The 22,706-nt window shown below is 56.7% G+C and overlaps 1 protein-coding gene across 2 annotated transcripts in view; it reads left to right on the top strand.

Annotated features, from left to right (window-relative positions):
* The first annotated feature begins 3,199 nt into the window (after positions 1–3,199).
* CPLX1 (complexin 1) overlaps positions 3,200–22,706 on the top strand; it is a 34,714-nt gene continuing 15,207 nt past the window's right edge. For both annotated transcript variants that reach the window (XM_063108533.1, XM_063108532.1), the window contains exons 1-2: positions 3,200–3,249; positions 5,077–5,182. In XM_063108533.1, coding sequence (XP_062964603.1) covers positions 5,152–5,182 — 31 coding nt within the window. In that variant the 5' untranslated portion in view covers positions 3,200–3,249; positions 5,077–5,151. The remainder of the gene's footprint in view (positions 3,250–5,076; positions 5,183–22,706) is intronic.

The raw sequence follows: 22,706 nt of genomic DNA, 5'->3' as shown, positions 1-22,706 counted from the left end.
GTGCTTCTGGGCCCTTCCCAGCCTGGAGCGGGAGGATGCCGGGCACCCGGGAGCCGCGGGCGACAGGACCAGTCTCCCTGGAGGGAGCGGAGGGCTCAGGGAGGCTGCGGGGAGGCCGGGCTGGGCCGGAGCGGGGCGGCCGCCTCCTCTCTGCCCTCTGGGGCGCCTCTGAGGGCTCTTCCCCTGTCCTGCCGGCCGGCTGGGCCCCCACGGCTGCAGCGTGGCTGTGGCTAGAGGCACATACTCCCCAGAGCCGAGCTCTTGGGGGGACCCCCGCCCCACTGGAGCTCCAGCTACCTCCACCCCTTGCTGCTGCCTGGCCTGGTCCCCTGGATGTTTACCTCCTTGTCCTGTCACCGTCCACCTCCTCCACAACCCGACGGCAGCCTGGATGGGGCCGCAGTCAAGTCCTCCAAGCCCTGTGCAGCACTGTCACTTGCTGGGTTCCAACCTGCATAGCCCTTCTCAGCTTGAACATGAGTTTTCACCAAGCTCTGGCCCTCTCTGGCCAGCTGGAGGTATGAAAGCTGCGCCTATACTTGGGTGCTCGGGGCACTCATAGGGCCCAGTACGCCTGCCCCTGGGTGTGGTCCAGTGGCTGGGCCAGGCCTTCTGCCATGTCACCTCCTGCTGTCATGGGAACAGAGTGCCTGGTGGCTGGTGGCTGTCAGTCTTGCCTGTGACCCTGCACTGGCTGGGGGGCAGTTCCAGGCTGGCCCATCACACCTGGAGCTGGCAACACCCTCGAGTCCTTCTCAGGCTCCAGCAGCTGACTGTCCTCCCTCCCCAGGGCACCAGTTGCTCTGTCCTGGGACTGTCACCAACCTCGTTTACTTCCCCTGGGAGGGTCTAAGTGGTGGCTGGATGCCCCACCCCCCAGCTCAGGGCCTGGACAACTGTGCGAGCTGAGAAAGAACAGAGACAGAAATGGAGACATAGAGACACAGAGAAAGAGCAAGACAGAGACAGAGAGAGGCAGAGAGAGACAGAGACAGCGACAGAGACAGAGATGGAGACAGAAATGGAGACAAAGAGACACAGAGAAAGAGCAAGACAGAGAGTGCGAGAGAGAGTCTGTGACACAGACACAGAGAGAGACATGAGAGTGATGGCGGTAGAACTTGAGGTCCAGCAGAGGGCTTCTGTCACCTGTGTCCCTGCCTGCCTGTCCCTTACCAGATGGGCCTCGGCTCCGGGCCTGTGTGTAGCTCAGCCAGGCCTGGGCCACAGAACCCCCAGGCTCTTCTATTCTGAGAAGGCCGCACTTCCCTGACACCGTCCTGCCATCCAGACACTATGCAGACCTCCTTAAGGGGACCAGGGGTCAGTCGTGGGGCCTGTGCTGGGCTCAAGGGTCACTGGGGTCCTTATAGGAAGTCAGCTGTGACAGACGTGGAGGGAAAAGGCACCAGTGGTGAGAAGTGGCCTCTTTCTTTCCTGACCTGAACCCCTCCCCTTCGCTGTCCACTCCCAGATTTTGGGGACGCTGGAGGAGCCAGGCGGTGCAGACCCTAGTGAGGGCTCAGGGCAGACCCTCAACACTCTTGGGCATGTGGAAAAGGTGACTCCACTGCACAGAGCACCTGTCCTAGACCTGCATGAGGCCTGGGGCATTGACCCCACCTGACACATGTTCCTGGGGTTGTCCAGGGCGCTGGCAGGGAATGACATTGGGGTATCTTGACCTCCCTGCAGCTTGAGTGTGAGTCCTGCCTTCTGTCCCACCCTTCTGAGCAGCCACTGCCCCCACCTTGCACCCACTTGGCCCAGACACAGGTGCAGGAGCCTCGGCAGGAGGAACGCAGCGTGCCCTCATGCCTGTGGCTCTGGTGTACATTTGGGATGCCTCACAATCCTGGGACATGGGCCCCCTGCCCCCCCAGGCCTACTGGAGCCCCCCCAGCCAAAGGGGAGGCCTGGGGGAGTTCCTGGTGCCTTCACCCTCCTCTGGGTCTCCTCCACCCCCAGGGAGCAGTGCTGGGCTCCTGGAGGAGCTTTCCCCTCCTCTCATCCTTCCCTGCTGAGTGTCCCCTGCCAGGTCATGGAGGAGTGGGAAAGGGGAGTGGGGTGTCAGCCTGCGAGGCAGGTGCAGGGGACTCGGGCCTCTGCGTCCTGAGCGGAGGCTGGACAGCTGGAGGGTGAGGAGCAGACAAGAGTGAGAGGTGGTCTCCCCGGGATTGGGTGAGGGGCAGGATCCGCACAGGCCCAGTGGAGTCCTGATGACTCAGCCAGGAGGGGATGATGACAAGATAATGCAGTAGCAATGGGCAGCGTCCAGTCACCGGCCTTGGCGGGAGCCCGAGCACTACCTCAAGCCCAGAGCAGCTGTAGGAGTCCCCGTGCCACCGACCCCGGGCCCTGCTGAGCCACAGCCCCTCCGCACCCCCCTGCCTCGGCTGGCTGCCGCATGCAGGGACTGCAGGGCCCAGGAAGGGCGGCCAGCTGGGCGCCGCGCCGACCTTGCAGGGACTCTGCTGTCCCGCAGTGCAACTTCCGCTGCAGAGGACAGGGCCGGGGAGGGGACGGTGGGGGGGGGACGGTGGAGAGGGGGCCAGGGCTGCGGTGACAGCCTCGCCAGAGCCCCCACCCCAGGGAGCCCCGTCCGCAGTGACCTTCAGGTGTCCCTGCGGAAACCGCGCCCCTGCGGCTGTGACCCTCTCGTCCCAGCTTCAGCCGCCCAGGTCCCCCGACCGTCCGAGGGTGCGACGGGGTCTCTCGGCCTCTGTCCCACTAGGACACTTGGCGCGGCAGCCCCGGGCCGGCCTGCGCGTCTCTCCCGCAAGGGGCTGTCTGGGTTCTGGGGATCCGGGGCGGGCTTCTCCCGCCCGGGGTCAGGACCACGGTCACCGCTCGGGCCAAGAGGAACGGGGTGGACAGCGACCCGCGGCCCTCCCCGCTTCCCTCCGGGCGCGGGCGCGAGGGCTGGGACTGGGGACCCGACTGCGGGGCAGGTCACACCGAGGGGCCCCGGGAGTGCGGGGGTGTCCGTGTTTGGGGCTCCGAGCTGGGGGCGGCCCAGGGTCGCGCGCACCGGCCGGAAGAGCTCGCGCCCCGCGAGGTCCCCAATCGCGCCCCGGGGCCGGGTTTGGGGCGCAGGACGCGGGCGGGGCTCCCCGGTCCCCGCCCCCCGCGCCGCCGGCCCCGCCCCGTCACGCTCGGACGCGCCCGCCTGTGACGCGCCCTCGTCGCCGTGCCCTTCAGCCGCCGCCGCAGCCCCGAGCGCCACATGGACCCGGCCGGCCCGAGGAGGTGAGCGCGCCCCGGCCCCGGCCCCCGGCCCCGGCCCCCGGCCCCGCTCCCCGCCCGGCCCCGCTCTCCGCTCCGCGCCGCGCGCTCGGTCCCGGGCGGGCGCTGTCCGCCGTCTCGGTGCTGAAGCGTCCCCGGGCCCGCTCCCCGCTCTCGCTCCTCCTCTTGCCCGAGTGTCTCCGGCCTCCGTCGTCCCGCTGTCACCCCGTCCCCCCATCCCCCTTGTCCCCCGTTTCCCCGTCTCCCCTCCTCCCCCTTGTCCCCCCTCGTCCCCCTCGTCCCCCTCGTCCCCCTCGTCCCCCCTCGTCCCCCTCGTACCCCTTCGTCCCCCTCGTCCCCCTCGTCCCCCTGTCCCCCCCGTCCCCCTCGTCCCCCTCGTCCCCCCCGTCCCCCCCGTCCCCCCCGTCCCCCCCGTCCCCCCCGTCCCCCTCGTCCCCCTCGTCCCCCTCGTCCCCCTTCGTCCCCCTTCGTCCCCCTCGTCCCCCTGTCCCCCTCGTCCCCCTCGTTCCCCTCGTCCCCCCCGTCCCCCCCGTCCCCCTCGTCCCCCTCGTCCCCCCCGTCCCCCGTCCCCCTCGTCCCCCTCGTCCCCCTCGTCCCCCTCGTCCCCCTCGTCCCCCCCGTCCCCCTCGTCCCCCCCGTCCCCCCCGTCCCCCTCGTCCCCCTCGTCCCCCTCGTCCCCCTCGTCCCCCCTTGTCCCCCTCGTCCCCCTTCGTCCCCCCTCGTCCCCCTCGTCCCCCTCGTCCCCGTCTCTTTCTCTCTCCCCCTGGCGCGCTCCCGCTGAGCCCAGGGGTGCGGCGGTGGCTCGGGTCGTCCCTGCGGCTGTGCCTGCGCGGTCCCCTCAGGGGCCGGGGGAGAAGTCTGGAGAAGCACCCGCCTTGCGGCACAGGCGCTCTGCGCGCCCGAGCCTCGGGAGGGGACGCTACTGGCCCGGCCGCCCGCCCCGGCCCCCACGCGGGTCTCCTTGTCTGCAGAGGAGAAAACCGTGAGAGTGGATCTCCAGAGACCCGGGTCTCCCTGACAGGACAGACCCCGGGGGGCGGGGGGGGGACACTGCAGCCGCTGCGTGCAGAGCCTCCTTGCAAGAGTCCGTCCACCGGGCACTGGGGACTGGAGCGCCCACCCCGTGCAGACACAGTGGGGCAGGGTCTGCTCCCCTCGCCCATTTGTCCCCTAAAGGCAGACCCCCTGCTGTTTCTCTCCTCCACCCCAACCTCTGCTGTGGAGGGCAGGATGGGTGGAATCTCCCCATGATTAGAGCCAGGCCTCCCAAGACACCCTACACAGAAGGCAAAGGGGCCCTCTCTGACAAGAACCCACCCACCCTAATCATTCCTCCTTGCTTAGATGGACCCCTGACCTCCTATGGCCCCAGGACCACCAGGGGGGCAGCAGCAGCCAGACCCTAAGCTGCAAAGCAGAGCAGTCACCTTCAAACGCCCCCTGGGCCCTGCCCCCACTTCACGCAGGCTGGCGCCAGACGCCTCTGAGCTGTGCCCCCCCCAAGTTGTGAGCACCCCCTTCTCTGCAGGAGCAGCTGAAAGCTGGCTTCAGAAACCCCAGGGACCAAGTGAGGCCACTTTACAGGTCTGGTTGGGGTCCTGGAACCTGCCCCCTGCTCTGAGTGTGCGGACAGAGGACCCCCATAGACACTCTTCCAGGCACCCCCTCCCAATGCAGGGATCCAGCCTGCAGTTGTTGGGGAGGGCGGACACATATGGCCTCAGGGACTCTAGATCTTGGCTGGGGTGGGGGGGAGGCTGGCAGAGGCAGAGAAGAAGCCTTCTCCCAGGCCTGGTCAGGGCGACCAGTAACCAGGTCACTCTCCCCCAGGAAGAGGACTCCTGGCCACACTCGGATGTGAGTTCTGATCCCAGCAAGAGTCACTGAGGAGTCAAAGCCGTCACCATGGAGTTCGTGATGAAACAGGCCCTGGGAGGTAGGAGGTGGGGCAGGGCGGGGAGGGGGCTCCCAGGCCTGCCCACCGCAGTGGCGCAGACTTCGCATACAGCCTGTGCAAATGCTCGTGCACATACCTCCAAACACGCCCAAGTGGGATGAGGGACGACAGGCTGTGTCCAGCAACGCCCCCAGCTCAGCACTTTCCCAATCTCCTGTGCCAGACTGGGTGGGGTAGAGGGTAATTAGGGAGTAGGAAGATGGGGGGAATGTGTCGGTGTAAGCTCACCCTGCTCCCCATGCAGAGTCCACAGGACGGTGCCCAAGCACCCCAGGGTAGGTTTTGGGGGCCAATCCTAGCTGTGGCAGGGCTGGGTGTCCCACACAGGGCTTCTCTCTGGATGACTGCAGCAGGAGGAGGGTGGGGAGATGGAGCTGGCCTGTGGCATTTGGCGAGGACCCCATGGGTTTTAGCTGGGGGTGGAGGGCAGCTCTGTCCACAGGGAACAAGGGCTGGCTGGATACAGGGACAAGAGGGAGAGACCCAGGACAGCTTGTGTAACCCATCCCTTCCTGAGAGGCTCTGCAGCCTCCCTGGTGAGTGTCAGGGGAGAGCAGGCCCCCTTCCCACCGATGACTGCTATTTGAAATGAATCCTGTCCCCACTTGGCCCAAGGCCATCATTGTGGCCAGAGACCATGCCCAGAACTGAAAGGTGGCAGAGGACAGTGGCTGTCCCTGGCTCATGGGTGGTTGGGGCAGTGGGCTAAGGTGCTGGTCCAGGCTAGCACAGACATGTCCTGGCAGGGCTGTTGGGTCAGCTCAGGCCTGCAGGGGCTCTCATCGGCCTGTGCACCCAGCTCCTGGGGCAGCTCAGCACCCAGAGCTTCCCACGAGGGGAAGCTGCGGCCAGTACCCAGTTCCACCACTGGCTTCCCTGGGGGGCTGCATCACTCGTGGCCGCCTCGGCCTCTGCAGGGGAGCACCACCCATGTTGCTGTGAGGGGGAGGGGCTGGGAGCATTCCTCCAGGCGGGGGGAGCTGTTTAGGGCCCTTGTGCCACAGATGGGGGGGACAGAGGAGCAGGCACTGTCGTCCCCAGGACGGAAGCAGCACGCTTGGTTGACTCCTGTGGGATGTCTGTGCTTCCTCTCAACACAAATGGGACAAAAGGACATTTGAGCCTGGCCTGGGGCCACATTCCCTGAGATTTCATGGTCAAGGGTAGGCTGCAGGTTGAGTCTAATTATACTGATTACGTCACCAGGACATTCTGCACCGGGAGGGACCCATGTTCCACCCAGCGAGTCCCAGGCTGTTACAGATAATTAATTAGGTGGCTAATTCAGGCCCTGAGGTGGGCTTTTAAGAAAACTGAAATATCTGATTTGGCTGTCTACAGGGCTGAAATTAGCTGGGTAATTGCCAGCCTGAATTCCCTCTTGGTTCCACGTCAGCCCAAAGTTTCTCCTGCAGCAGCGACAGGGCTGGCTTTGCGGAGCCTCGTGGGAGCTGACAGGGGACAGCTGATGGGTGGCCCTTAGAGCATCCGCTCGGGTGGCCATGCACCGAGCGCCCCAGGCCGAGTGAATGGGAGATGCTTGGGGCAAGGCCTTGTCTCTGGCTCCTCATCCTCCTCTCTGCAGCGGGAAGGTGTCGTTTTTGGTGTCTCAGGATGAGTTGATTGAGAGACAGACAGACAGATGGAGAAGGGGAACCTTCAGACAGAGAGACAGAGAGCCCAACAGAAGTGTTCCAGAGAGACACATGATGCCCCAGATGCAGAGAGGCCACAGGTGAGGCAGCAGGAGGGGCCCAGGATGGCGTCCAGAGAGAGGCGAACCCAGAAACGCGCCAGAGGTGCAGTCAGAGAGAGAAGCAGTCGAAACAGAGACCAAGGGAAAGACAGAAACAGAAGTGCAGTCGGGATGCGCAAGGGACAGAGATAGACAGAGACATAGGGACAGAGAGACAGAGAGATGCAGAGAAAGAGACAGAGACACAGACACAGAGAGGGACAGAGAGAGAAAGAGAGATGGAGAGACAGGGAAAGAGACACAGAGACAGGCAGAGAGAAAGAGGGACAGAGATGGAGACAGACTGAGAGACGGGGAGAGAGAGATGCATTAGGAACAAACTGGGGGACGGGGTCAGGGCCGGAACTACAGACAGTGTCGCCAGCCCGCCACCCCCACCCCCGCCGGCCAGGGGAAGATGCAGCAGAAACAAGGGAACAGCCGGGGCTGGGGGAGGCGGCGGCCGGGGCAGGCCCTGCTGTGACACAGCCTAATTAAATCTCGGCCATTTGGGGACTGTCTGCAGCTCACTGGGCTGTAAGATCAAGTCCTCTGCCTGGGAAGCAGCGGCCAAGGGACACCCTTCCCAGGGCCTCCTCGTCTGCCCCAGCCCTGAGTCTCAGGCAAAGCCGCGCCTGGCGGGGACAGAGGCTGCTGGACTCAGGAATCCCATGTCAGGCCAGTGGGGCCTCCACAGGCTCCCCAAGCTGAGGCCATTTCTGCTGGGTATGTTCGCCCTGGGGCTCAGGTCCAGGAAGCGTGACCTGGCACCATGGCCCCAGGCTGGGACAGGAGCTGGTCCTGGATCTGGCTCAGCCAGAAGGAGGTGTGTGCCCCAGCCTCTGTCACCCCGTGTGTCCCACACACCCTGTGTATCCAACACCTACCATGAGGCCCCAGGGAGGAGGGTACAGGACCGCCAGGGGCTCAGCGTGCAGACACCTGAAGGGAGTGAGCAGTGAGTGCCCCAGATGCCGCGAGAGCTGGTGCAGAAAGGAGCTTGTGGCTTGCAGGGCAGTGGCATTCCAGGTGACACCAGGCCTTTCCCACAGTCTCGTGTAGACACCTGAATGCCGCCCTGTCTCCCAGCCCAGCCCTGCCTCTTGCTGAGCTGCTCCTGGGAGCTGGGCCCATGGGTACCTGCTGTGCAGGGGAAGGGAAGGTGGAGGCCACAGGAGCCCACAGGGGTCCCGGCACCACGTGTTGTGCTCCTGCAGGGCTGGGTGTGGCCGGGTGGACGAGAGTGCGGAAGCCCCGGGGAGCCTGCGTGAGGTCGGTGCCCAGCCCCAGCCCAGCAGCGGGAATGCAGGCCCCTCATCCAGCCTCCGGGAGCCCGCTCCTTGCCTGCGGCTCCCCTCTCTTGACTTCCCGTCCCCGCCCCCAGGTGTCTCAGGGCCACCTGCCTCTTTCTTCCTCGGGCCTCTGCACTGCCGGGCTCCTCTCCCAGCCTCCCTCCCACCCCGCCAGGGCCCAGCCTCTGAGGGTCCTTTGACCCACACCATGGCCCTGCCCGATCTGCCACTGCTCATTTGTCTTGGGGTAACTCACACAACGTCTGGGGTCCTGAACCTAAGCACCCCCGACGCAGGGTCTGGCTTCTCCTGCCCGACATGGCATCACCAGAAATCTGGGCAAGGCTGCTGGCCAGTGCCACTGGCCTTGCTGGGCATGACCGGGCAGCTGACTTGCCGGCCACCCACTGCAGTGCCAGGACAGCCCCACCCCACACTTGTAGCTTGGGCCTGCAGGGCCCCTCCCAGTCTGCCATCGCTCGTCCAGGCCTCCCTGCCCAGCAGCCCCATGGCCAGGCCTCCAGCATGCAGCTGGCCTTGTCGGGCTCACCCCCGTCCACTATCACTGCTTGCTCAGATGACGGCCACCTCAGTGGTGGGCACCTTTTCAGGATCTGCTGTGTGCAGGACATTTTTCTCTGCCAGCGTGTCTTGAGCACCTACCACGTGCCAGGCAACTGTGGAGCTGTGGACACCTGTGCCAGAGGCTAGGGAGCCAGGGTAGGCAGGGCTGGGCAGGTGAGGAGAAATCTCATGGGGCCAAATGGTGGCAGACTCGTTCCCACAGAGAGAATGTCCTCATGGCCTTGACAGATCTTGGACCACCCCAGGATCTGCCAAGATGTCCCCACATTTAGATTAGCCAATGCCAGCGCTCAGCCACTGATGCGAAGCCACTGCTGCCATGCTGTGACAGCTTGCCTGGGAGAGCTCATCTGCGGCAAAGTGGCCTTGCGCCAGGGCCAGCCACTGCAGCCACATCTGTAGGATCTGGGATTCAGGTCCTCAAGGGTGCAATTTTCCCCAAGGCCAAGAAGTGCAAATGGCCTGGGAGCTATGTTCACATGCGGGAGAGCGTAGGCAGTTCCTGGGGGATGTGACTGGTGCAGACCAAGCTGAGATAAGCTATTTAGCCTCATCAGGCTATTTTGGCCCAAATGACCCAGGTCATGGCCTGCTTTTCTGTCATTCTGCCTCAATGCGATATGATCTGTGCCTGGAACACTCTCAGTCCTCTGGACAGTGCAGAGCAGGTGGGTGGGAGGGCTTCCTGGAGGAGGGGGCCTTGAAGGATGTGCCAGTGAGGCCGTAGACACATGCAAAGGCCCAAAGCCGCAGGGGTGGGAAGGCAGTGGGAGCCTCATGACCCCAGCCCAAGACAGGGCCTTCTCACCTGAGCTGCGTCCTGCCTCCAACAGGTCCAGCAGCTCCAGCTGCTTGGTTAGTGGGGACAGTGTCCTGCAGTGAGTCCGCCCTGGGCCTGGCTGGTCAGTGGGTCCTGTCCTGGGGGAGGGGAGGCTGGTCTGTGCTCTGCCTAGAGGTTGTCTTTATCTCTGGGGAGAGGCAGGGTATTTAGGTGTCGTGGGTATTGGGCAGGCAGCTCCCAGTGCCTGGCTCACACCCCACATGGGAAACCTCCATTTTCGGTGCAGGACCACAGACCGTGAGCCCTGGAGGGCCAGGGTGTCCTTCCCCGCCTCTCTCCTTAGAACAGACTTGTCCTCAACAGGCAGCCAGCAAATATCTGATGAAATACCAACACTTGCTCAGAACGGGCTTCTCCAGTGCCGTGTGTTTGCGAAGCTCTTGCTCACCTTGCTGGCTGGCAGGCTCCTCTCGGCCCGGATCTCTTGGAGGCTGAGAGGACACTTCAGAGAAGCCGCCTCCGCCCGCCGCCGCCGCAACCCTGCCGGGCGGCCCTTCCTCAGGAGGGAACGCGCTGCGTTTGTTAAGCTGCAACTCAATTATAGAGGCTTTAGTCCCCACTTGGGAATAAAATGATAGAATGCACTTCTCCCGATAAGTCATGTATTCTCTTGCCTTGCTGGTTGGCAAGGAATTCTGCTTGGGATGGCAGCGTTCGTTTTAATAGCTCCTGTGTGACCGGGCTCTCGCGGCAACGCTTTGCTGCCATCAGACCCTGCAGGGCTGGCAGGGGAGCACCGTGCGTCTAAGGCTGGATGCTAAATGGGGGGGGAACCAGACGTCAGGGTGAAGGTCAAGTCTGGGCAGACCCCGACGCTGACAAACCTGAGACCTGGGCCTCGTAAAACACAAACCTAAGTCTAAATGGAGGAGCAGGCCCGGGCTGGGTGGGCAAAGGGCAGGAGCTCAGGTCCTTCCGCAGTTCCCTGCTGTTGGCCAGAGACGGACCAGAGGATCTGATTCAGCCTGGGGGACAGTGGGGAAGGGGACTCAGGCTGGGGGTCAGGGTGGCCCCCCAGTCTGTCTCAAGGTCTCTCCAGACCTCCCCGCTGCCTGCCTGTGCTGCAGTGCAATGTGTCTCAGCATCTTCCTCCCTCGGCAGCTGGTGGCCTCGGGGACGTCCAGCAATGTCTCTGAGTTGTGGTTTTCTTGCCTCTCAACAGGGCAAATGTGGCTCCCTCTGTCCCTGCAAAGCCCAGGGCCTCTGGCTTCCTTTTTGTAGGGTGGGCTGCATGGCAGGGCTGGAGGGAGAGCCCCCGTCCCCTGTTGGGTCCCCTTTGTCTCCGTGGAGGAGGGTAGGCTCTGAGGCCAGTCAGCTGCTTGGGGCTGACCTGGACGGTGCGTGTGACAGCTCTCCTCCTGCCCCTGCTCTTGCCGCAAGCCCTGTGTCACCGTGCCTGGCCCTTGTCCCCTCAGCAACTGAGTGCCCCAGGCAGCACCTCCCATGGCCCGAGGCACGGTGTCCAGCCCACCCTGTCCGCGTGATGACGGCACTGAGTGAGTGGCAGAGCAGCAGAATGGAGGGACGTGGATCCCACCGTCCACGCAGCTGGGTGGACACGCCATCTGTCACCGAGCCTGGCGCTGTCTGAGTCCACTAACTGGCATTTTCATCTCACCTCTGTCTCCTTTTGTCCTCTCCCGAAAGCCGAGATCAGATGTGCTCCGCTTGGCGCTCGGCTCCGCAGGTGAGCACGGCAGGGCCCGCCAGGCGCGTCCCCCGAGCAGCCCCGCAGGCCTGGAGCGTCTGACCTCAGGCCAGCTGAGAAAGGTGTGCAGAGCCACAGACGGGGCTGCTGAGGAGAACAGCCACTCTCGGCACTTCAGACGGGTACAGCACTGAGGGAAGCCTCGCAGAAGTCTAGGGACGCACATCCGAGGCCGGGCCAGGACATGGGAGGGTGCTGTTGTCCCTGAGACGGTGCAGCCACGGGGCCGTGTGGGGTTAGGGGTTGATCCAGAGTCAAGACCCCCTCGGATTGCCCGTGGCCAGTGTCACAGAGCAAGGCTGCAGGGACCCAGCCAGGTCCCAGCCCCCCGAGTATGGTGGTCAGCAGATGACCGGGTCAGGCGGCAAAGCCCACCCCAGAGCCTGTGTGCCCGCAGGGCTTGGTGGGGGCACCCTCCAGCCAGGCAGCTGGAGAAGGGGGCGTCTGCTCAAGCGCCATTTCCAGAGGGAAACCAGGAGGGAAGGGGAGCCCAAGGCTGTAGGGGACTCGGCACAAGTGGTGACGTCTGTTGCAGAGGGGCCGCGAAGGGGCGAGAGCCGTCGCGTGGCGGCCCACTGCCCTGTGGGGTCCAGCGGTGGGTCATGACGCTGCACCCTTGTTTACTGTTTCCCTCTGAATATAGAATTAGCCCAGCTGTGCTGGGAATTATTTTGTTTTTTCCTGGAGCTCTGCTTGTATGTTTTCCTTACATGGCCAGTACACCGTCTCTGTGCCTAACTGGGCATCTTCTGTCCCTGCTCTTGGGCTGCCATTCAGAAATACAGGAGGATTTCACTTTTTCTTTCTTTTTTTTTTTTTTTAAAGATGACTGGTAAGGAGATCTTAACCCTTGACTTGGTGTTGTCAGCACCACACTCAGCCAGTGAGCGAACCGGCCATCCGTATATGGGATCCGAACCCGGGGCCTTGGTGTTATCAGCACCACACTCTCCCGAGTGAGCCACGGGCCGGCCCCAGATTTCACTTTTTCTACTCCAACCAGAGCCTCGGTTTTAGCAAGCACTGTCACCCATTCAACCAACACATCTGTCATCTCAACTTTTGCAGTTTTAAAATGCTTCCTTGCTGTTACGTTTATTTTATCTTAACATATGGACTAAATTAAAAACAAACAAACAGAAAAAAAACCCTTCTGCAGTGTGTTGGAGGCTGCGTACCCTTCTAGAACGTTCCTGGAGTCTGATGGCCGGAGGCGAGGACGTTGTGGGGGTCTGAGTCCCGGCCAGCAGTTCCGCGTCCCTCCCACGTCCCTCCCACGTCCCTCCCACTTTTTGGTCTTTGTGACAAAAAGTGGTCCAGATCTACAGGATCGAAATAAGGTTCTCTACTTTCTTAATATCTAAAAATATTTTTATCTTTGCATCCAATTTTGTAAGTGATGTTTATAAATATTTATTTTTTTGATATGAAAGTGGTTTTTTTCTTATTAAAAAGGCAAATGTTTATTGCAGGGAACTGAAATAGTACAGAGAAGCATAAAGAAGTGATTGAAAACTGAGATGCTGCATTGTTTGGAAGTCACTCATTACGCGATTTACCGATATGTTTTCAGGGAGGGAAGCCTTAGGTCCGCGTCCACTCCTCGGAGGCTCTGGGCTCTTGCGCTGCTGTTTCCCGCGACCACGTCTGCGGGTCAGCAGGTCGGTGTGAAAGGCCGGTGAGGAGAGTCAGCCTCTTGAGGTGAATGTGGTTCAAAATAGCTCCGCAAGAGACATCGTAACAAGCGTCATTTCCCTTACCAAGTGTCCATAGTCTCGAGGACAGACATCAACAGATCTTTGAATGGTGGATATTTCAGGAAAGTCTGTCTGTCCTGTAAACAGACTTAGACAGAAACTCAGTTTTTCCGTGATGTGATACGCATTCACCAACCTTCCTACATCCGCCCTGGCAAAGGCCTGGGTTTGTTGGCAGGTGCGGTTTTGCAGTCGCAAAATACTTATGTCAACAGCCTCTCATGGAGTTTTGTTGAGTGGCATTGAGATTTATGACCTATGAAATCAGTTATAATGTTGACTGAATAAGATAATATGCAACTCAAAATAATTTATTTTTCAAGCTACGCCACTCAGAGGTGCCTTTGTGTGCATAGACACAAACCTAAAAACATACAGACGAACAAAGCAAAGACCTTGCAGTTTTTATTAAACGTTTCAGTCATGAGTAAAACATAGTAGTATAAATTCATGGGCTTGTAAGAAGACAATTGGTTTCAATGTATGTATGTTTTTGAGAAGATGGGACAGGGTTTAACTTTGAGATTTCCTATTTGCCCGGGCAGGTGATCTTAGGAAGGCTGTGAACCAAATTTTGGGTAAAGCAGTTGGAGCCAGTTGCTGATACACTGGATTGGACAAAGAACAGTCCACTGTGGGGATGTGCAGTTACGTGCACAGCGGAAAAGACAGGCATTGCTGTAGCCAGGTCTGCACAGCATTCTCGGGGTGTCTTTGAAGGTGACAGTGTCGACTTCCCTTCCAGGGTGGGGAGGGTGTCTTTCACACGGGAGTTTCATCTTTTGCTTTTAAGAAACAGCACGAAGGTCAAAATGATTTTCTTTTGTGCCTGTTGTTTTTCAAGTGTCTTTATTAAAATAGTCATTATGCCAGAGCAGCTGAGCAGTTTTGGAAAAAGAGGGCTTAGCTTAGAGGAGGATAAAGAGGTAGAAGGGTGGAAGGCACCAGGGACGGGAGGGTCTCAGCTCGCCTGGAGGCAGAATGTCGTGCCAGGCCGTCTTCTAAGTCCGGGACGTGTCGTGGAGCTTTGAGATACCCGCTGAGATACGTGTCCTGTTTGGACTGTACGACTTTATAGCTGTGGTCTTTTCGTTTAGTTCTAAGAAAAGCAAACGATTTGAATGATCCCCATGATGTCTGCACGTTTCACCAGCTGGAGTCCTAGAAGGGGGGGCTGCCTCGGCAAGACTTTGGACTTTGAAAGCCCATATTATAGATAAATTTATCTAGGTGTTTCGGTTTAGTCAGTGGCTGGGGTGTGGCGGCCACAGGTGTGGATTTGGAGTCGCAGCAGAGCCAGCAGCTGCCGGTGAGACTGTTCCGAGTGTTGTCCCAGGCTGTCGGGCAGTGGAGCTTGTGGGATAATTCTCGGGGCAGGTGCTGTGTGCCCCGAGAGTCTTTCCTGGTCCCTAGACTCTGATTTGGGTGGGGAGGACAAGAGCCCAATTCGTATCGTTAATTTTCACAGTAGTTAGGCTGGCATGGGACTCTAGATTTCAAAGAATTTCCTGTGGGCATTTTGAAGTCTTTTTTCTGCTGTTCCAGCTTCGAATGCTGCTGTGAGAAAGGCAAGTGCCGTGTGTCCCTGCAGTACCCTCTGCAGGACCTGTTTCCTTGTGGTCTCCCCTTCGAGCCCGCATTCTCAAGGTCTCGGGACCTGGCCGTGAACTGTCTTCTCTGTGCCCGGCTGGTGCCAGGCCGTCCGTGGCTTGCCTGGAGCCGCTGCTCTGGAAATGCCGCCTGTCACCTCCTGCCCCGTCGGGCTCCTGCCTTCCCTGCTGGGCTCCCTGCTCTGGTTCTCCATCTTCTTATGTTTTCTCTCCTGTTGTCTGTTTCTATATATTTTGTTCTACTTTGTTGAATATATCCCTAATTTTATCTTCCAATCCTTCAGCCGAATTTTTAATTTCTGCATTTATATTTTTAATTTCCAAGAGCTCTTTTGTGTTTTCTAAATTTTCCTTCTTTTTACAAGTTTCCCCCGTTCCCTGTGTCGTCTGTTGTCTCTGCGCTCCAGTACCGGAGCGGCTGGCAGCGCTGCCCCGACGGGAGCGAAGGGAGCTCGACACAGGTGTTGACAGAGCGCCTTTCACGGGACACTTGTCTTACCTGGGAATGGCCTAACGCCTGGCTGTGTGACCGGGACCAGGCTCCTCACACGGGAAGCTGGTCTATACTGACAGACGCCCTGTGGCTCTTGTCTGGGCCGTGTCCAGTTTAGCCCACCTGACCATCTCTGGCACCAGGATCACCCGGCCTGGGGCAGCCCCTCGTCCCTCAGGTGGAAGCGCAGATTCAACACACCCCACGGCAGGAAACGAGCTCGGAGATTTGTCCCTCCCAGATCCTGGGCAGCGAGGGCGCAGTGAGGCGGGAGGACCGTCCCCTGTCCCGGGTCACGGGAGGCAGGAGTGAAGGGTCAGACGGAGAGGGGGACAGAGAGAGGAAGAACACGTGGCAACTGGCAGTGTGTACAAGGGGATAGGGTGTGGGTCCTTTAACTTCGCAGGCAAATGCCTGAACGGTCTGTTTAAGGGAGTGGTAGGAGAGACGCCTCTGAGTCCCATCTCTGGCCACTGGCTGCCGTGTGGCGTGACGCTCCACCTTCGTGCCCAGGCAGCAGCCTTTGCTGCATGGTTCTTGTGACAAGCTCCTTCTCTGGCCTGTTTGCTTTGCTGCTTCCTTTGTGTGGGACCCTCTCCTTGGTGCACATTCATGTTTCAGTGAGTCCAGAAAAGCCTTGCTGGAAGCCTGCATACACCTGTGGGAATTGCGGGCTCACCTGCGGGACACACGTGGTGAGTGGCTGCTGTGCCTGGGGACCCCCACATGTCAGGCTCGTTGGGCCTTTTGGGGGGGGTGTGGCTCCACTTTTCCAGATCTGAGAGCAGGGCGGTGGACCGGGGCTTGCGGGAGGGCTCTTCCTTCAGGACACAGGTGTCCCTCAGCCCTGGGTCAGCTGCATGTGTCACCCCCACCCTCCATAGTGCCTGAAGACTGGAGTCTGGGTGTCCCTGGTTCAGTTCCCCCAGGGAAATGATGTCTTAAAGTCCCTGCTGCTTGGGCGCTGGTGGGTGGCCAGGTCAGGGAGCCCAAGTGCGCTCTGACAGACCTCCAGTCATGTCTCATGGTTCTGCCGCTGCCTGTGACGCCCAGGCCTCCATGCCATAGTCTTCCTGGGGTACGGCCAGAAAAATCAGCTTCTCAGCAGCATCTCCCTGTGCAGTTTCCCGGATCCCTTCCCACACCTGCTTTCTGTCTTCCCCGCATTTCTTATCTGTGTCACCTGTTCTCTCCTCTCCTGTTCTATTGTCCTCGTGGAATTACACTTTTAATTTCTTTACTCTCATTTTAGTGGGGTTGTGGAAAGGGGTGTAAATGAACACATGTTTAATCTGCCACATTTAACCGGAACTCAGTACACAAGTAATCACATGTAAGGACGCCTGGCAGTAGGAGGCCTGGCATTAGGGCACCTAGCATCAGGACTTCTAGTGTCGGATGCCAGCATCAGGGTGCCATCTGTAGGAGGTGTGGTATTCGGACACCTAGCCTCAGGACGTCTCGTATTAGTATTCCTGGCATAAGTCTTGCATGAATCAACATTCCGGTGTAGGAAACAGACCAACAATGAAGGAAGGGGCCGGCCCGTGGCTCACTCGGGAGAGCGTGGTGCTGACAACACCAAGTCAAGGGTTAAGATCCCCTTACTGGTCATCTTTAAAAAAAAAACCAACAAAAAACAATGAAGGTATACTGACACCGTGACATGAGGCCATGATGAGTGCCAGGGAGGAAACAAGGCGGGCAGGAGTCTGGCTTTAGGCAGTCTGCATATTGAGGTGGGCACTGCCATGGTCATGGCAGGGACGGTCCTTCAGGAAAATTGTATCCTTGTTGACGTGTCTATGAGACAGACTCTGGTCAAAGGCTGTGCGCAGCTAAAATTCTTTTGCTGCACATTTCCAAACTTCCCTGTAAAAAAATCATACAAATCTGCATCCCTGACGGTGAAGCACGACACAGACCACATGTACACACCCAGCAACTGCTGGTCTCATGGTTAGAATTTATCTCATGTTCACAGTCGTGCGTCGCTTGATGACTAGGACACTTTCTGAGCAATGCGTTATTAGACGATTTCATTATTGTGAACACATCACGGAGTGTCCTTACACACACCTGGATGGCGTGGCCACTTCATACCCGGGCCACATGGTACAGCCTCTTACTGCCATGTGAGCCCTGCTTTGTGCTGCAGCATCAGGACGTCACCGTGGGACAGGAATTGAGTTACAGTATGATCTTATGGGACCACTGCTGTACCTGTGGTCTGCCGCTGACCAAAATGTCGTTGTTTGAGTAGTAGTGTGATTCAACATCTTTCATTCACTCCACAACATTTTTGAATATCTGGCAGTTACTTTCACATCTGTCGATGATTTATGCATTTTAGGTGAACTTTCTGTTGTTTACTAACACCTATGCATGTGGCCCTTTGCCGTTGAACTTGACGTTCTGCGATGTCTTCACCACGCACGTGCACAGTCGGGTCTGCCAGGGCCTTTCGGCTTGGCCTTTGGCCGCAGACCTTATTCCTCGGCTCCTTCACCGCGCTCGGGGGGTTGGACTGGACGTTGGACATTCTGCCTTGATAGGTGCTGGACACTTTTGTTTTCCTAAATACGTTCTTCAGTTTTGCTCTTGATGTGGTCAGGCTGCCTAGAAATACTTTGGGTTTTTCCTATCTTATTTTTAGTCTTTGTTAGGTGGGATCAGAGCAGTATTAGTCTAAGGGTCATTTTCCCCACAATCGAACTCATTCCCTTTTTGTTACTCTGACTGGTGCCCACGATTAATGACGTTTTCTACTCTGTGTGTTGGAAACAGTCTAGTTAAACGGCAGAGATTGTCAGCTTGGATAAAACAATCAGTACCCACTCTATGCAACCATAGAAACCATCTTTAGACATAAAGACATGGTAGAGTAAAAGTTAAAAGATAGAAAAATACAAATCATGCTCACATTAATCAAAAGAAGGTGGGACTGGCTACGTCAGCATCAGACAAAGTAGAGTCCGGTGCAAAAACATTACCAGGGATAAAGAGAGTCATTTCCTAGTGACAAAGACATAATTAATAAAGAGAACATAACAATCAAAACTATTTCTATACCTAATAACTGAGCCTTAAAATACATAAGCAAAAACAGATGGAGCTTAATTAAAGGAGAAACAGACAAATCCACAATTTTAGGTGGCGATATTCAAGTCAATAACTGATAAAACCAAAAGATAGAAAAGCAAAGGGATATGTGAGACTTAACATGATCAGTCAGCTTGACCCAGCGGGCGTTTGTGACACTCCAGATAGCAAAAGGCACGTCCACGTCCAGCACAGCAGACTGCTGCCCACGACGGGCCGTATCCAGGCCATAAAACAAATCTCAATAAGTGTAAGAGGGCCTGTGGCACGCCAGATATCGTCTCTGACCACATGGAAAGAAATGAGAAATAAATAAGAGAAAGATATCTGCAAACGCCCCCAAAAATCCGGAAACTAAACAACACACCTCTAAATAACCACGGGTCAAAGAAGAAATCAAAAGGGAATTAGAAAATATTGTGAACTGAATGGAAATTTTTTAAAAAATCAAAATTTGTGGGCTTCAGTTAAAGCAGTGTTTGGAGGGAAATTTATATCACTGATCCGCTCTATTACAAAGGAAGAAAGGGATTAAATGATTAGTTTTTAACATAAGAAGCTAGAAAAATAAAAGCAAACGAAGTAAGCAAAAGAGAAGGAAAAATAAAGATCAGAGCAGAAATGAGTAAAATAGGGGAACAAAGAAACCAAAGCTAGCTCTTGAGAGGATCAATAAAATTGATAAACTTGCAGCCAGACTGATCAAAAAAAAAAGAGAGAGAAGACACAAATGACCGCTATCAGGAACGAGGTGGCATCATGATGGATTTTACAGATATCAAAAGAATAATAAACGAGCATGTGAACAACTTTATGCTAACGAATTTAACAATGTAAATGAAAGGAAAATTGCTTGAAAGACACCATTAAGAAAACAAAAAGAAATGCCACAGACCAGGATAAAATTTTGCAAAAACACGTATCTGATAAAGGACTTGTATGCAGAATATATAAAGAGCGAGTAGCATTCAATAATAAGAACACTGACAACCCAACCTGAGAACAGACAAAAGCTCGAGGAGGTGGACCATGGCTTGTGCAGAAGGATTCCAGATAATTCATGCAGACACTCTGCCTTCAAGGAGGAGCACGGATCATAACCCACACCCCTGGAGTCTGGGCTGCGGGGTGACTTCCTTCCAGGGCATGCGGCATGGGAAAGGGGTGAAGAGGGTAACTTCACGGTGGAGAAGCCAGACAGACACACGCAGCCTCACAGAGCCGAGTCGCGATGGTGCGGGCACCCTTGACACCATGTGATGAAATGCACACTTTACTTCTGTCATCGTCCTCCCCAAATCCATAACTCCAACCTGATGAGAAAAACATCCGACAAATTGCAATTGAGAGACATACAAAATTCCCCAAAATGCTTCTCAAAACTGTCAAGGTCATCAAAACCAAGGAAAGTTTGAGAAACTGTCACAGTCAAGAGGACCTATGGAGACATGACGACTCCCTGTCGTGTGATGTCTGGCTGGGGTCCTGGAGCAGAAAAGGGACATCAAGTAAAACTAAGGAAACCTGAATAAAGAATAGGCTTTAGTTAACAACAGCACATGGACATGGTCTCGTCAGCCATGGCAGGCGTGACACAGCGCAGCACGCGCGCAGTGGAGGAGCCGGACACGCGTGCGTGCAAAGTCTCTGTGCTATCTTTCTTTGCAATTATTCTGTAAATTTAAAACTGTTCTTTAAAAAGTTTATTTTTGAAAATGTGCAGAAGATTTGAATAGACATCCCCCCAAAGAAGATACAGGAATGGCTATGAAGCCACGAAAAGGTGCCCAACATCATTGTCATACAGAAATACAGAAGTGCCACTTGACCCACCAAGGGTGGTGGAGTCAGACAGTCCAGCAAAACCAAGTATTGTCACGAGGACAAACCCTGAGCGGGGCGTTTAGAGCAGCGCAGCCACTTTGGAACGCGGTGGCAGTTTCTCAAGAAGAGAAATCCAAGTTCACCGCACAGCTCAGCTGTTCCACGCCCAGGGCCTTGCCCGAGAGACACGGAAGCAGCTGTCCACACACACGCGTCCGTGAGTGTTCTGAGCAGCTCCCTTCGTGGAAACAGCCCACGTGTCCACCAGCAGGCGAGTCATGGACAGCCGTGTGCGTCTACACCACGGAAGCCTGCTCAGCAACAGACAGGAACGAGCCGTCCATACGCGCAGCGACACAGGTGTACCTTCATGTCAAAGCGTTACGCACTGTAAATGGAGCCCCACCCTGATACTACATATTGTGTGATCCTACTTATATGAACTTCTAGAGAATGCACAAAAATCTACAGTGAAACAGATTAGAAGCTGTCCAGGGTGGTGGCGTGGGAGGGGTCACACAGGACCACCAGGGAATTTTGGGGACAGATGTGTCCCATCTTGATCGTGGTGATGGTTTTGTGGATCTGTGTCAAAACCATGTGGTCTTGAAGTTGTGATAATGTCAACTACACCTCCAGAAAGCTGTTTCTAAAATGTGTTCTGGGTGTGACCGAGGACGTCTGCCCTGGCGACAGTTGAGTGTGGTCATGCATGTGGACCTCATGGCCCTAGGCCGCACCCCACCTCGCCCCTAGGGCCGCATGTTGTGTTCAAGGCAGGATGAGGGGGAGGACGTGGGCAGAGGACAGGCAGGGCAGAGGGTCTCAGCAGCCACGGGGGCCCCCTTTCCAGAGGAGACTTTAGCCAAGGCCTATGTGGCGCTCCCCTGCCCTGCCCCATGGGTGCAGGGGCACGGGATGTTGTCAACCTCCCACTGTCCCCCGGAGAGGAAGGCAGGAGGGTGCTGGAGGCCCAGCCCCCGAGGGAGCCACCATGCGCGATTAGCGGTTGTGCTTATGGGCAGCATCAGGGTCATAATCATGTTCTAATATGAGCCATCTTTATGCTCCTAAAATGAGCCCCGTTGAGTACAAGTCCTGTTTCCTATAGAATTCTCTAGGAAATGCCAAACTGCGCTCCCCTTCTCTGCTTTAGCATTTTGCACTAATGTCCACACTGGAGCCTGGCCTGCCGCTTGCACACTGTCTCTCTGCCGATTTTAGGCATCGCTCTTATGCTAATGTCACAAAATAACCCAGAGGGTTTCCTTCTTCTTTCTCCATTCCAAGAACACTTTAAATATCATTGGAATTATCTGCTCCTTGAATGTTTGAAAGAATCCATGTGCAAATTCGTAGACATAGTGCTCAGTTTGTACAACATTTTTTAAGAAAATCTATTTCATTCACGTTTTCAAACGTACCAGGATAGAGTGTACAATACATTATCTCATCATTTTAGCTTCCTCTTGACCTGCAGCCGTTCCTCCGCGCTTCCCCTCCCTGCGTGTGTGACGCCCTCTCTCTGTCCTCTTGCTCTGAGCCGGCCGCCCAGGGCTGATGTCGCGGCTGTTGCGCATCCCTGCTCTGTAGCCGTTGTCTGTTCGCGTGCGTCCTCCTCGGGGCTAACCCGCTGTTAGCTCCGCTCACGTCCCTCTGCTCTGCTTGGCCGTCCGCTTGTGCTTTCTCTGGAGGTTGGAGTTGACGTGTGTCTCGTGGGCATGTCCTTGTTTGCCCAGGGATGTGGGGTTTCGGGGACTTACACTGGCTTTCCCCTTAGATTTCTCAAGATCGGGGCCTTCTGTCTAGTTCCTCGAGATGTGTTCATTGTGGCTTTAGTGGTGTCTTCCAGCTCGTTACTTGTCAGAGAGACTTTGCACTTGCGAGGGCCTCGGAGGAGGATGTTTTGCGCCCAGCTGCGTCCCTGTTGTACCGCAGCCACCGCCACGGCCCCGACGCAGAGCACGGAACCCCGTTTCTACTGTGACAAATGTACTGAGGTTGTCTCTGCAGCTCAGTGTTGTTTTGAGAGATGGGATTATAGATCATTTCAAGTTTATGCTTCTCTTTTTTTTATTGTGGTAAAAAATGTATAACACAAAATTAACCATTTCGATCATTTAAAGTGTACAACTCGGTGGTATTAAGTACATTTACAATGTGGTGCAAATAACAGCTCTAATTTCCATATCTTTTCAACTTTCCCAACTGAGACTCTGTCCTCATCAAACTCTAGCTCCCCAATGCCCTCCCTCAGCTCCTGGAAAACTCCATCCTACTTTCTGTTTCTCTCTCTGTTTTTTAAAAGCTGACCAGTAAGGGGATCCCAACCCTTGACTTGGTGTTATCAGCACCACTCTCTCCCGAGTGAGCCACAGGCCGGCCCCTACTTTCTGTCTCTATGAATTTGACTACTTAGGGACCTCATGTAATGGAATCACACAGTATTTGTCCTTTTGTGACTGGCTTATTTCACTTGGCACATTGTCCTCAAGGTTTGCCCATATTGTAGCATGTGTCAGAATTAACTCCTTTTTAAAGCTAAGTAATATTCCA

The sequence above is a fragment of the Cynocephalus volans genome, chromosome 9 (genome assembly GCF_027409185.1).
Source record: "Cynocephalus volans isolate mCynVol1 chromosome 9, mCynVol1.pri, whole genome shotgun sequence".
Taxonomy (NCBI): domain Eukaryota; kingdom Metazoa; phylum Chordata; class Mammalia; order Dermoptera; family Cynocephalidae; genus Cynocephalus; species Cynocephalus volans.
The sequence above is the reverse complement of the archived record's forward strand: the minus strand, read 5'-3'. Positions and strand labels throughout refer to the sequence as shown.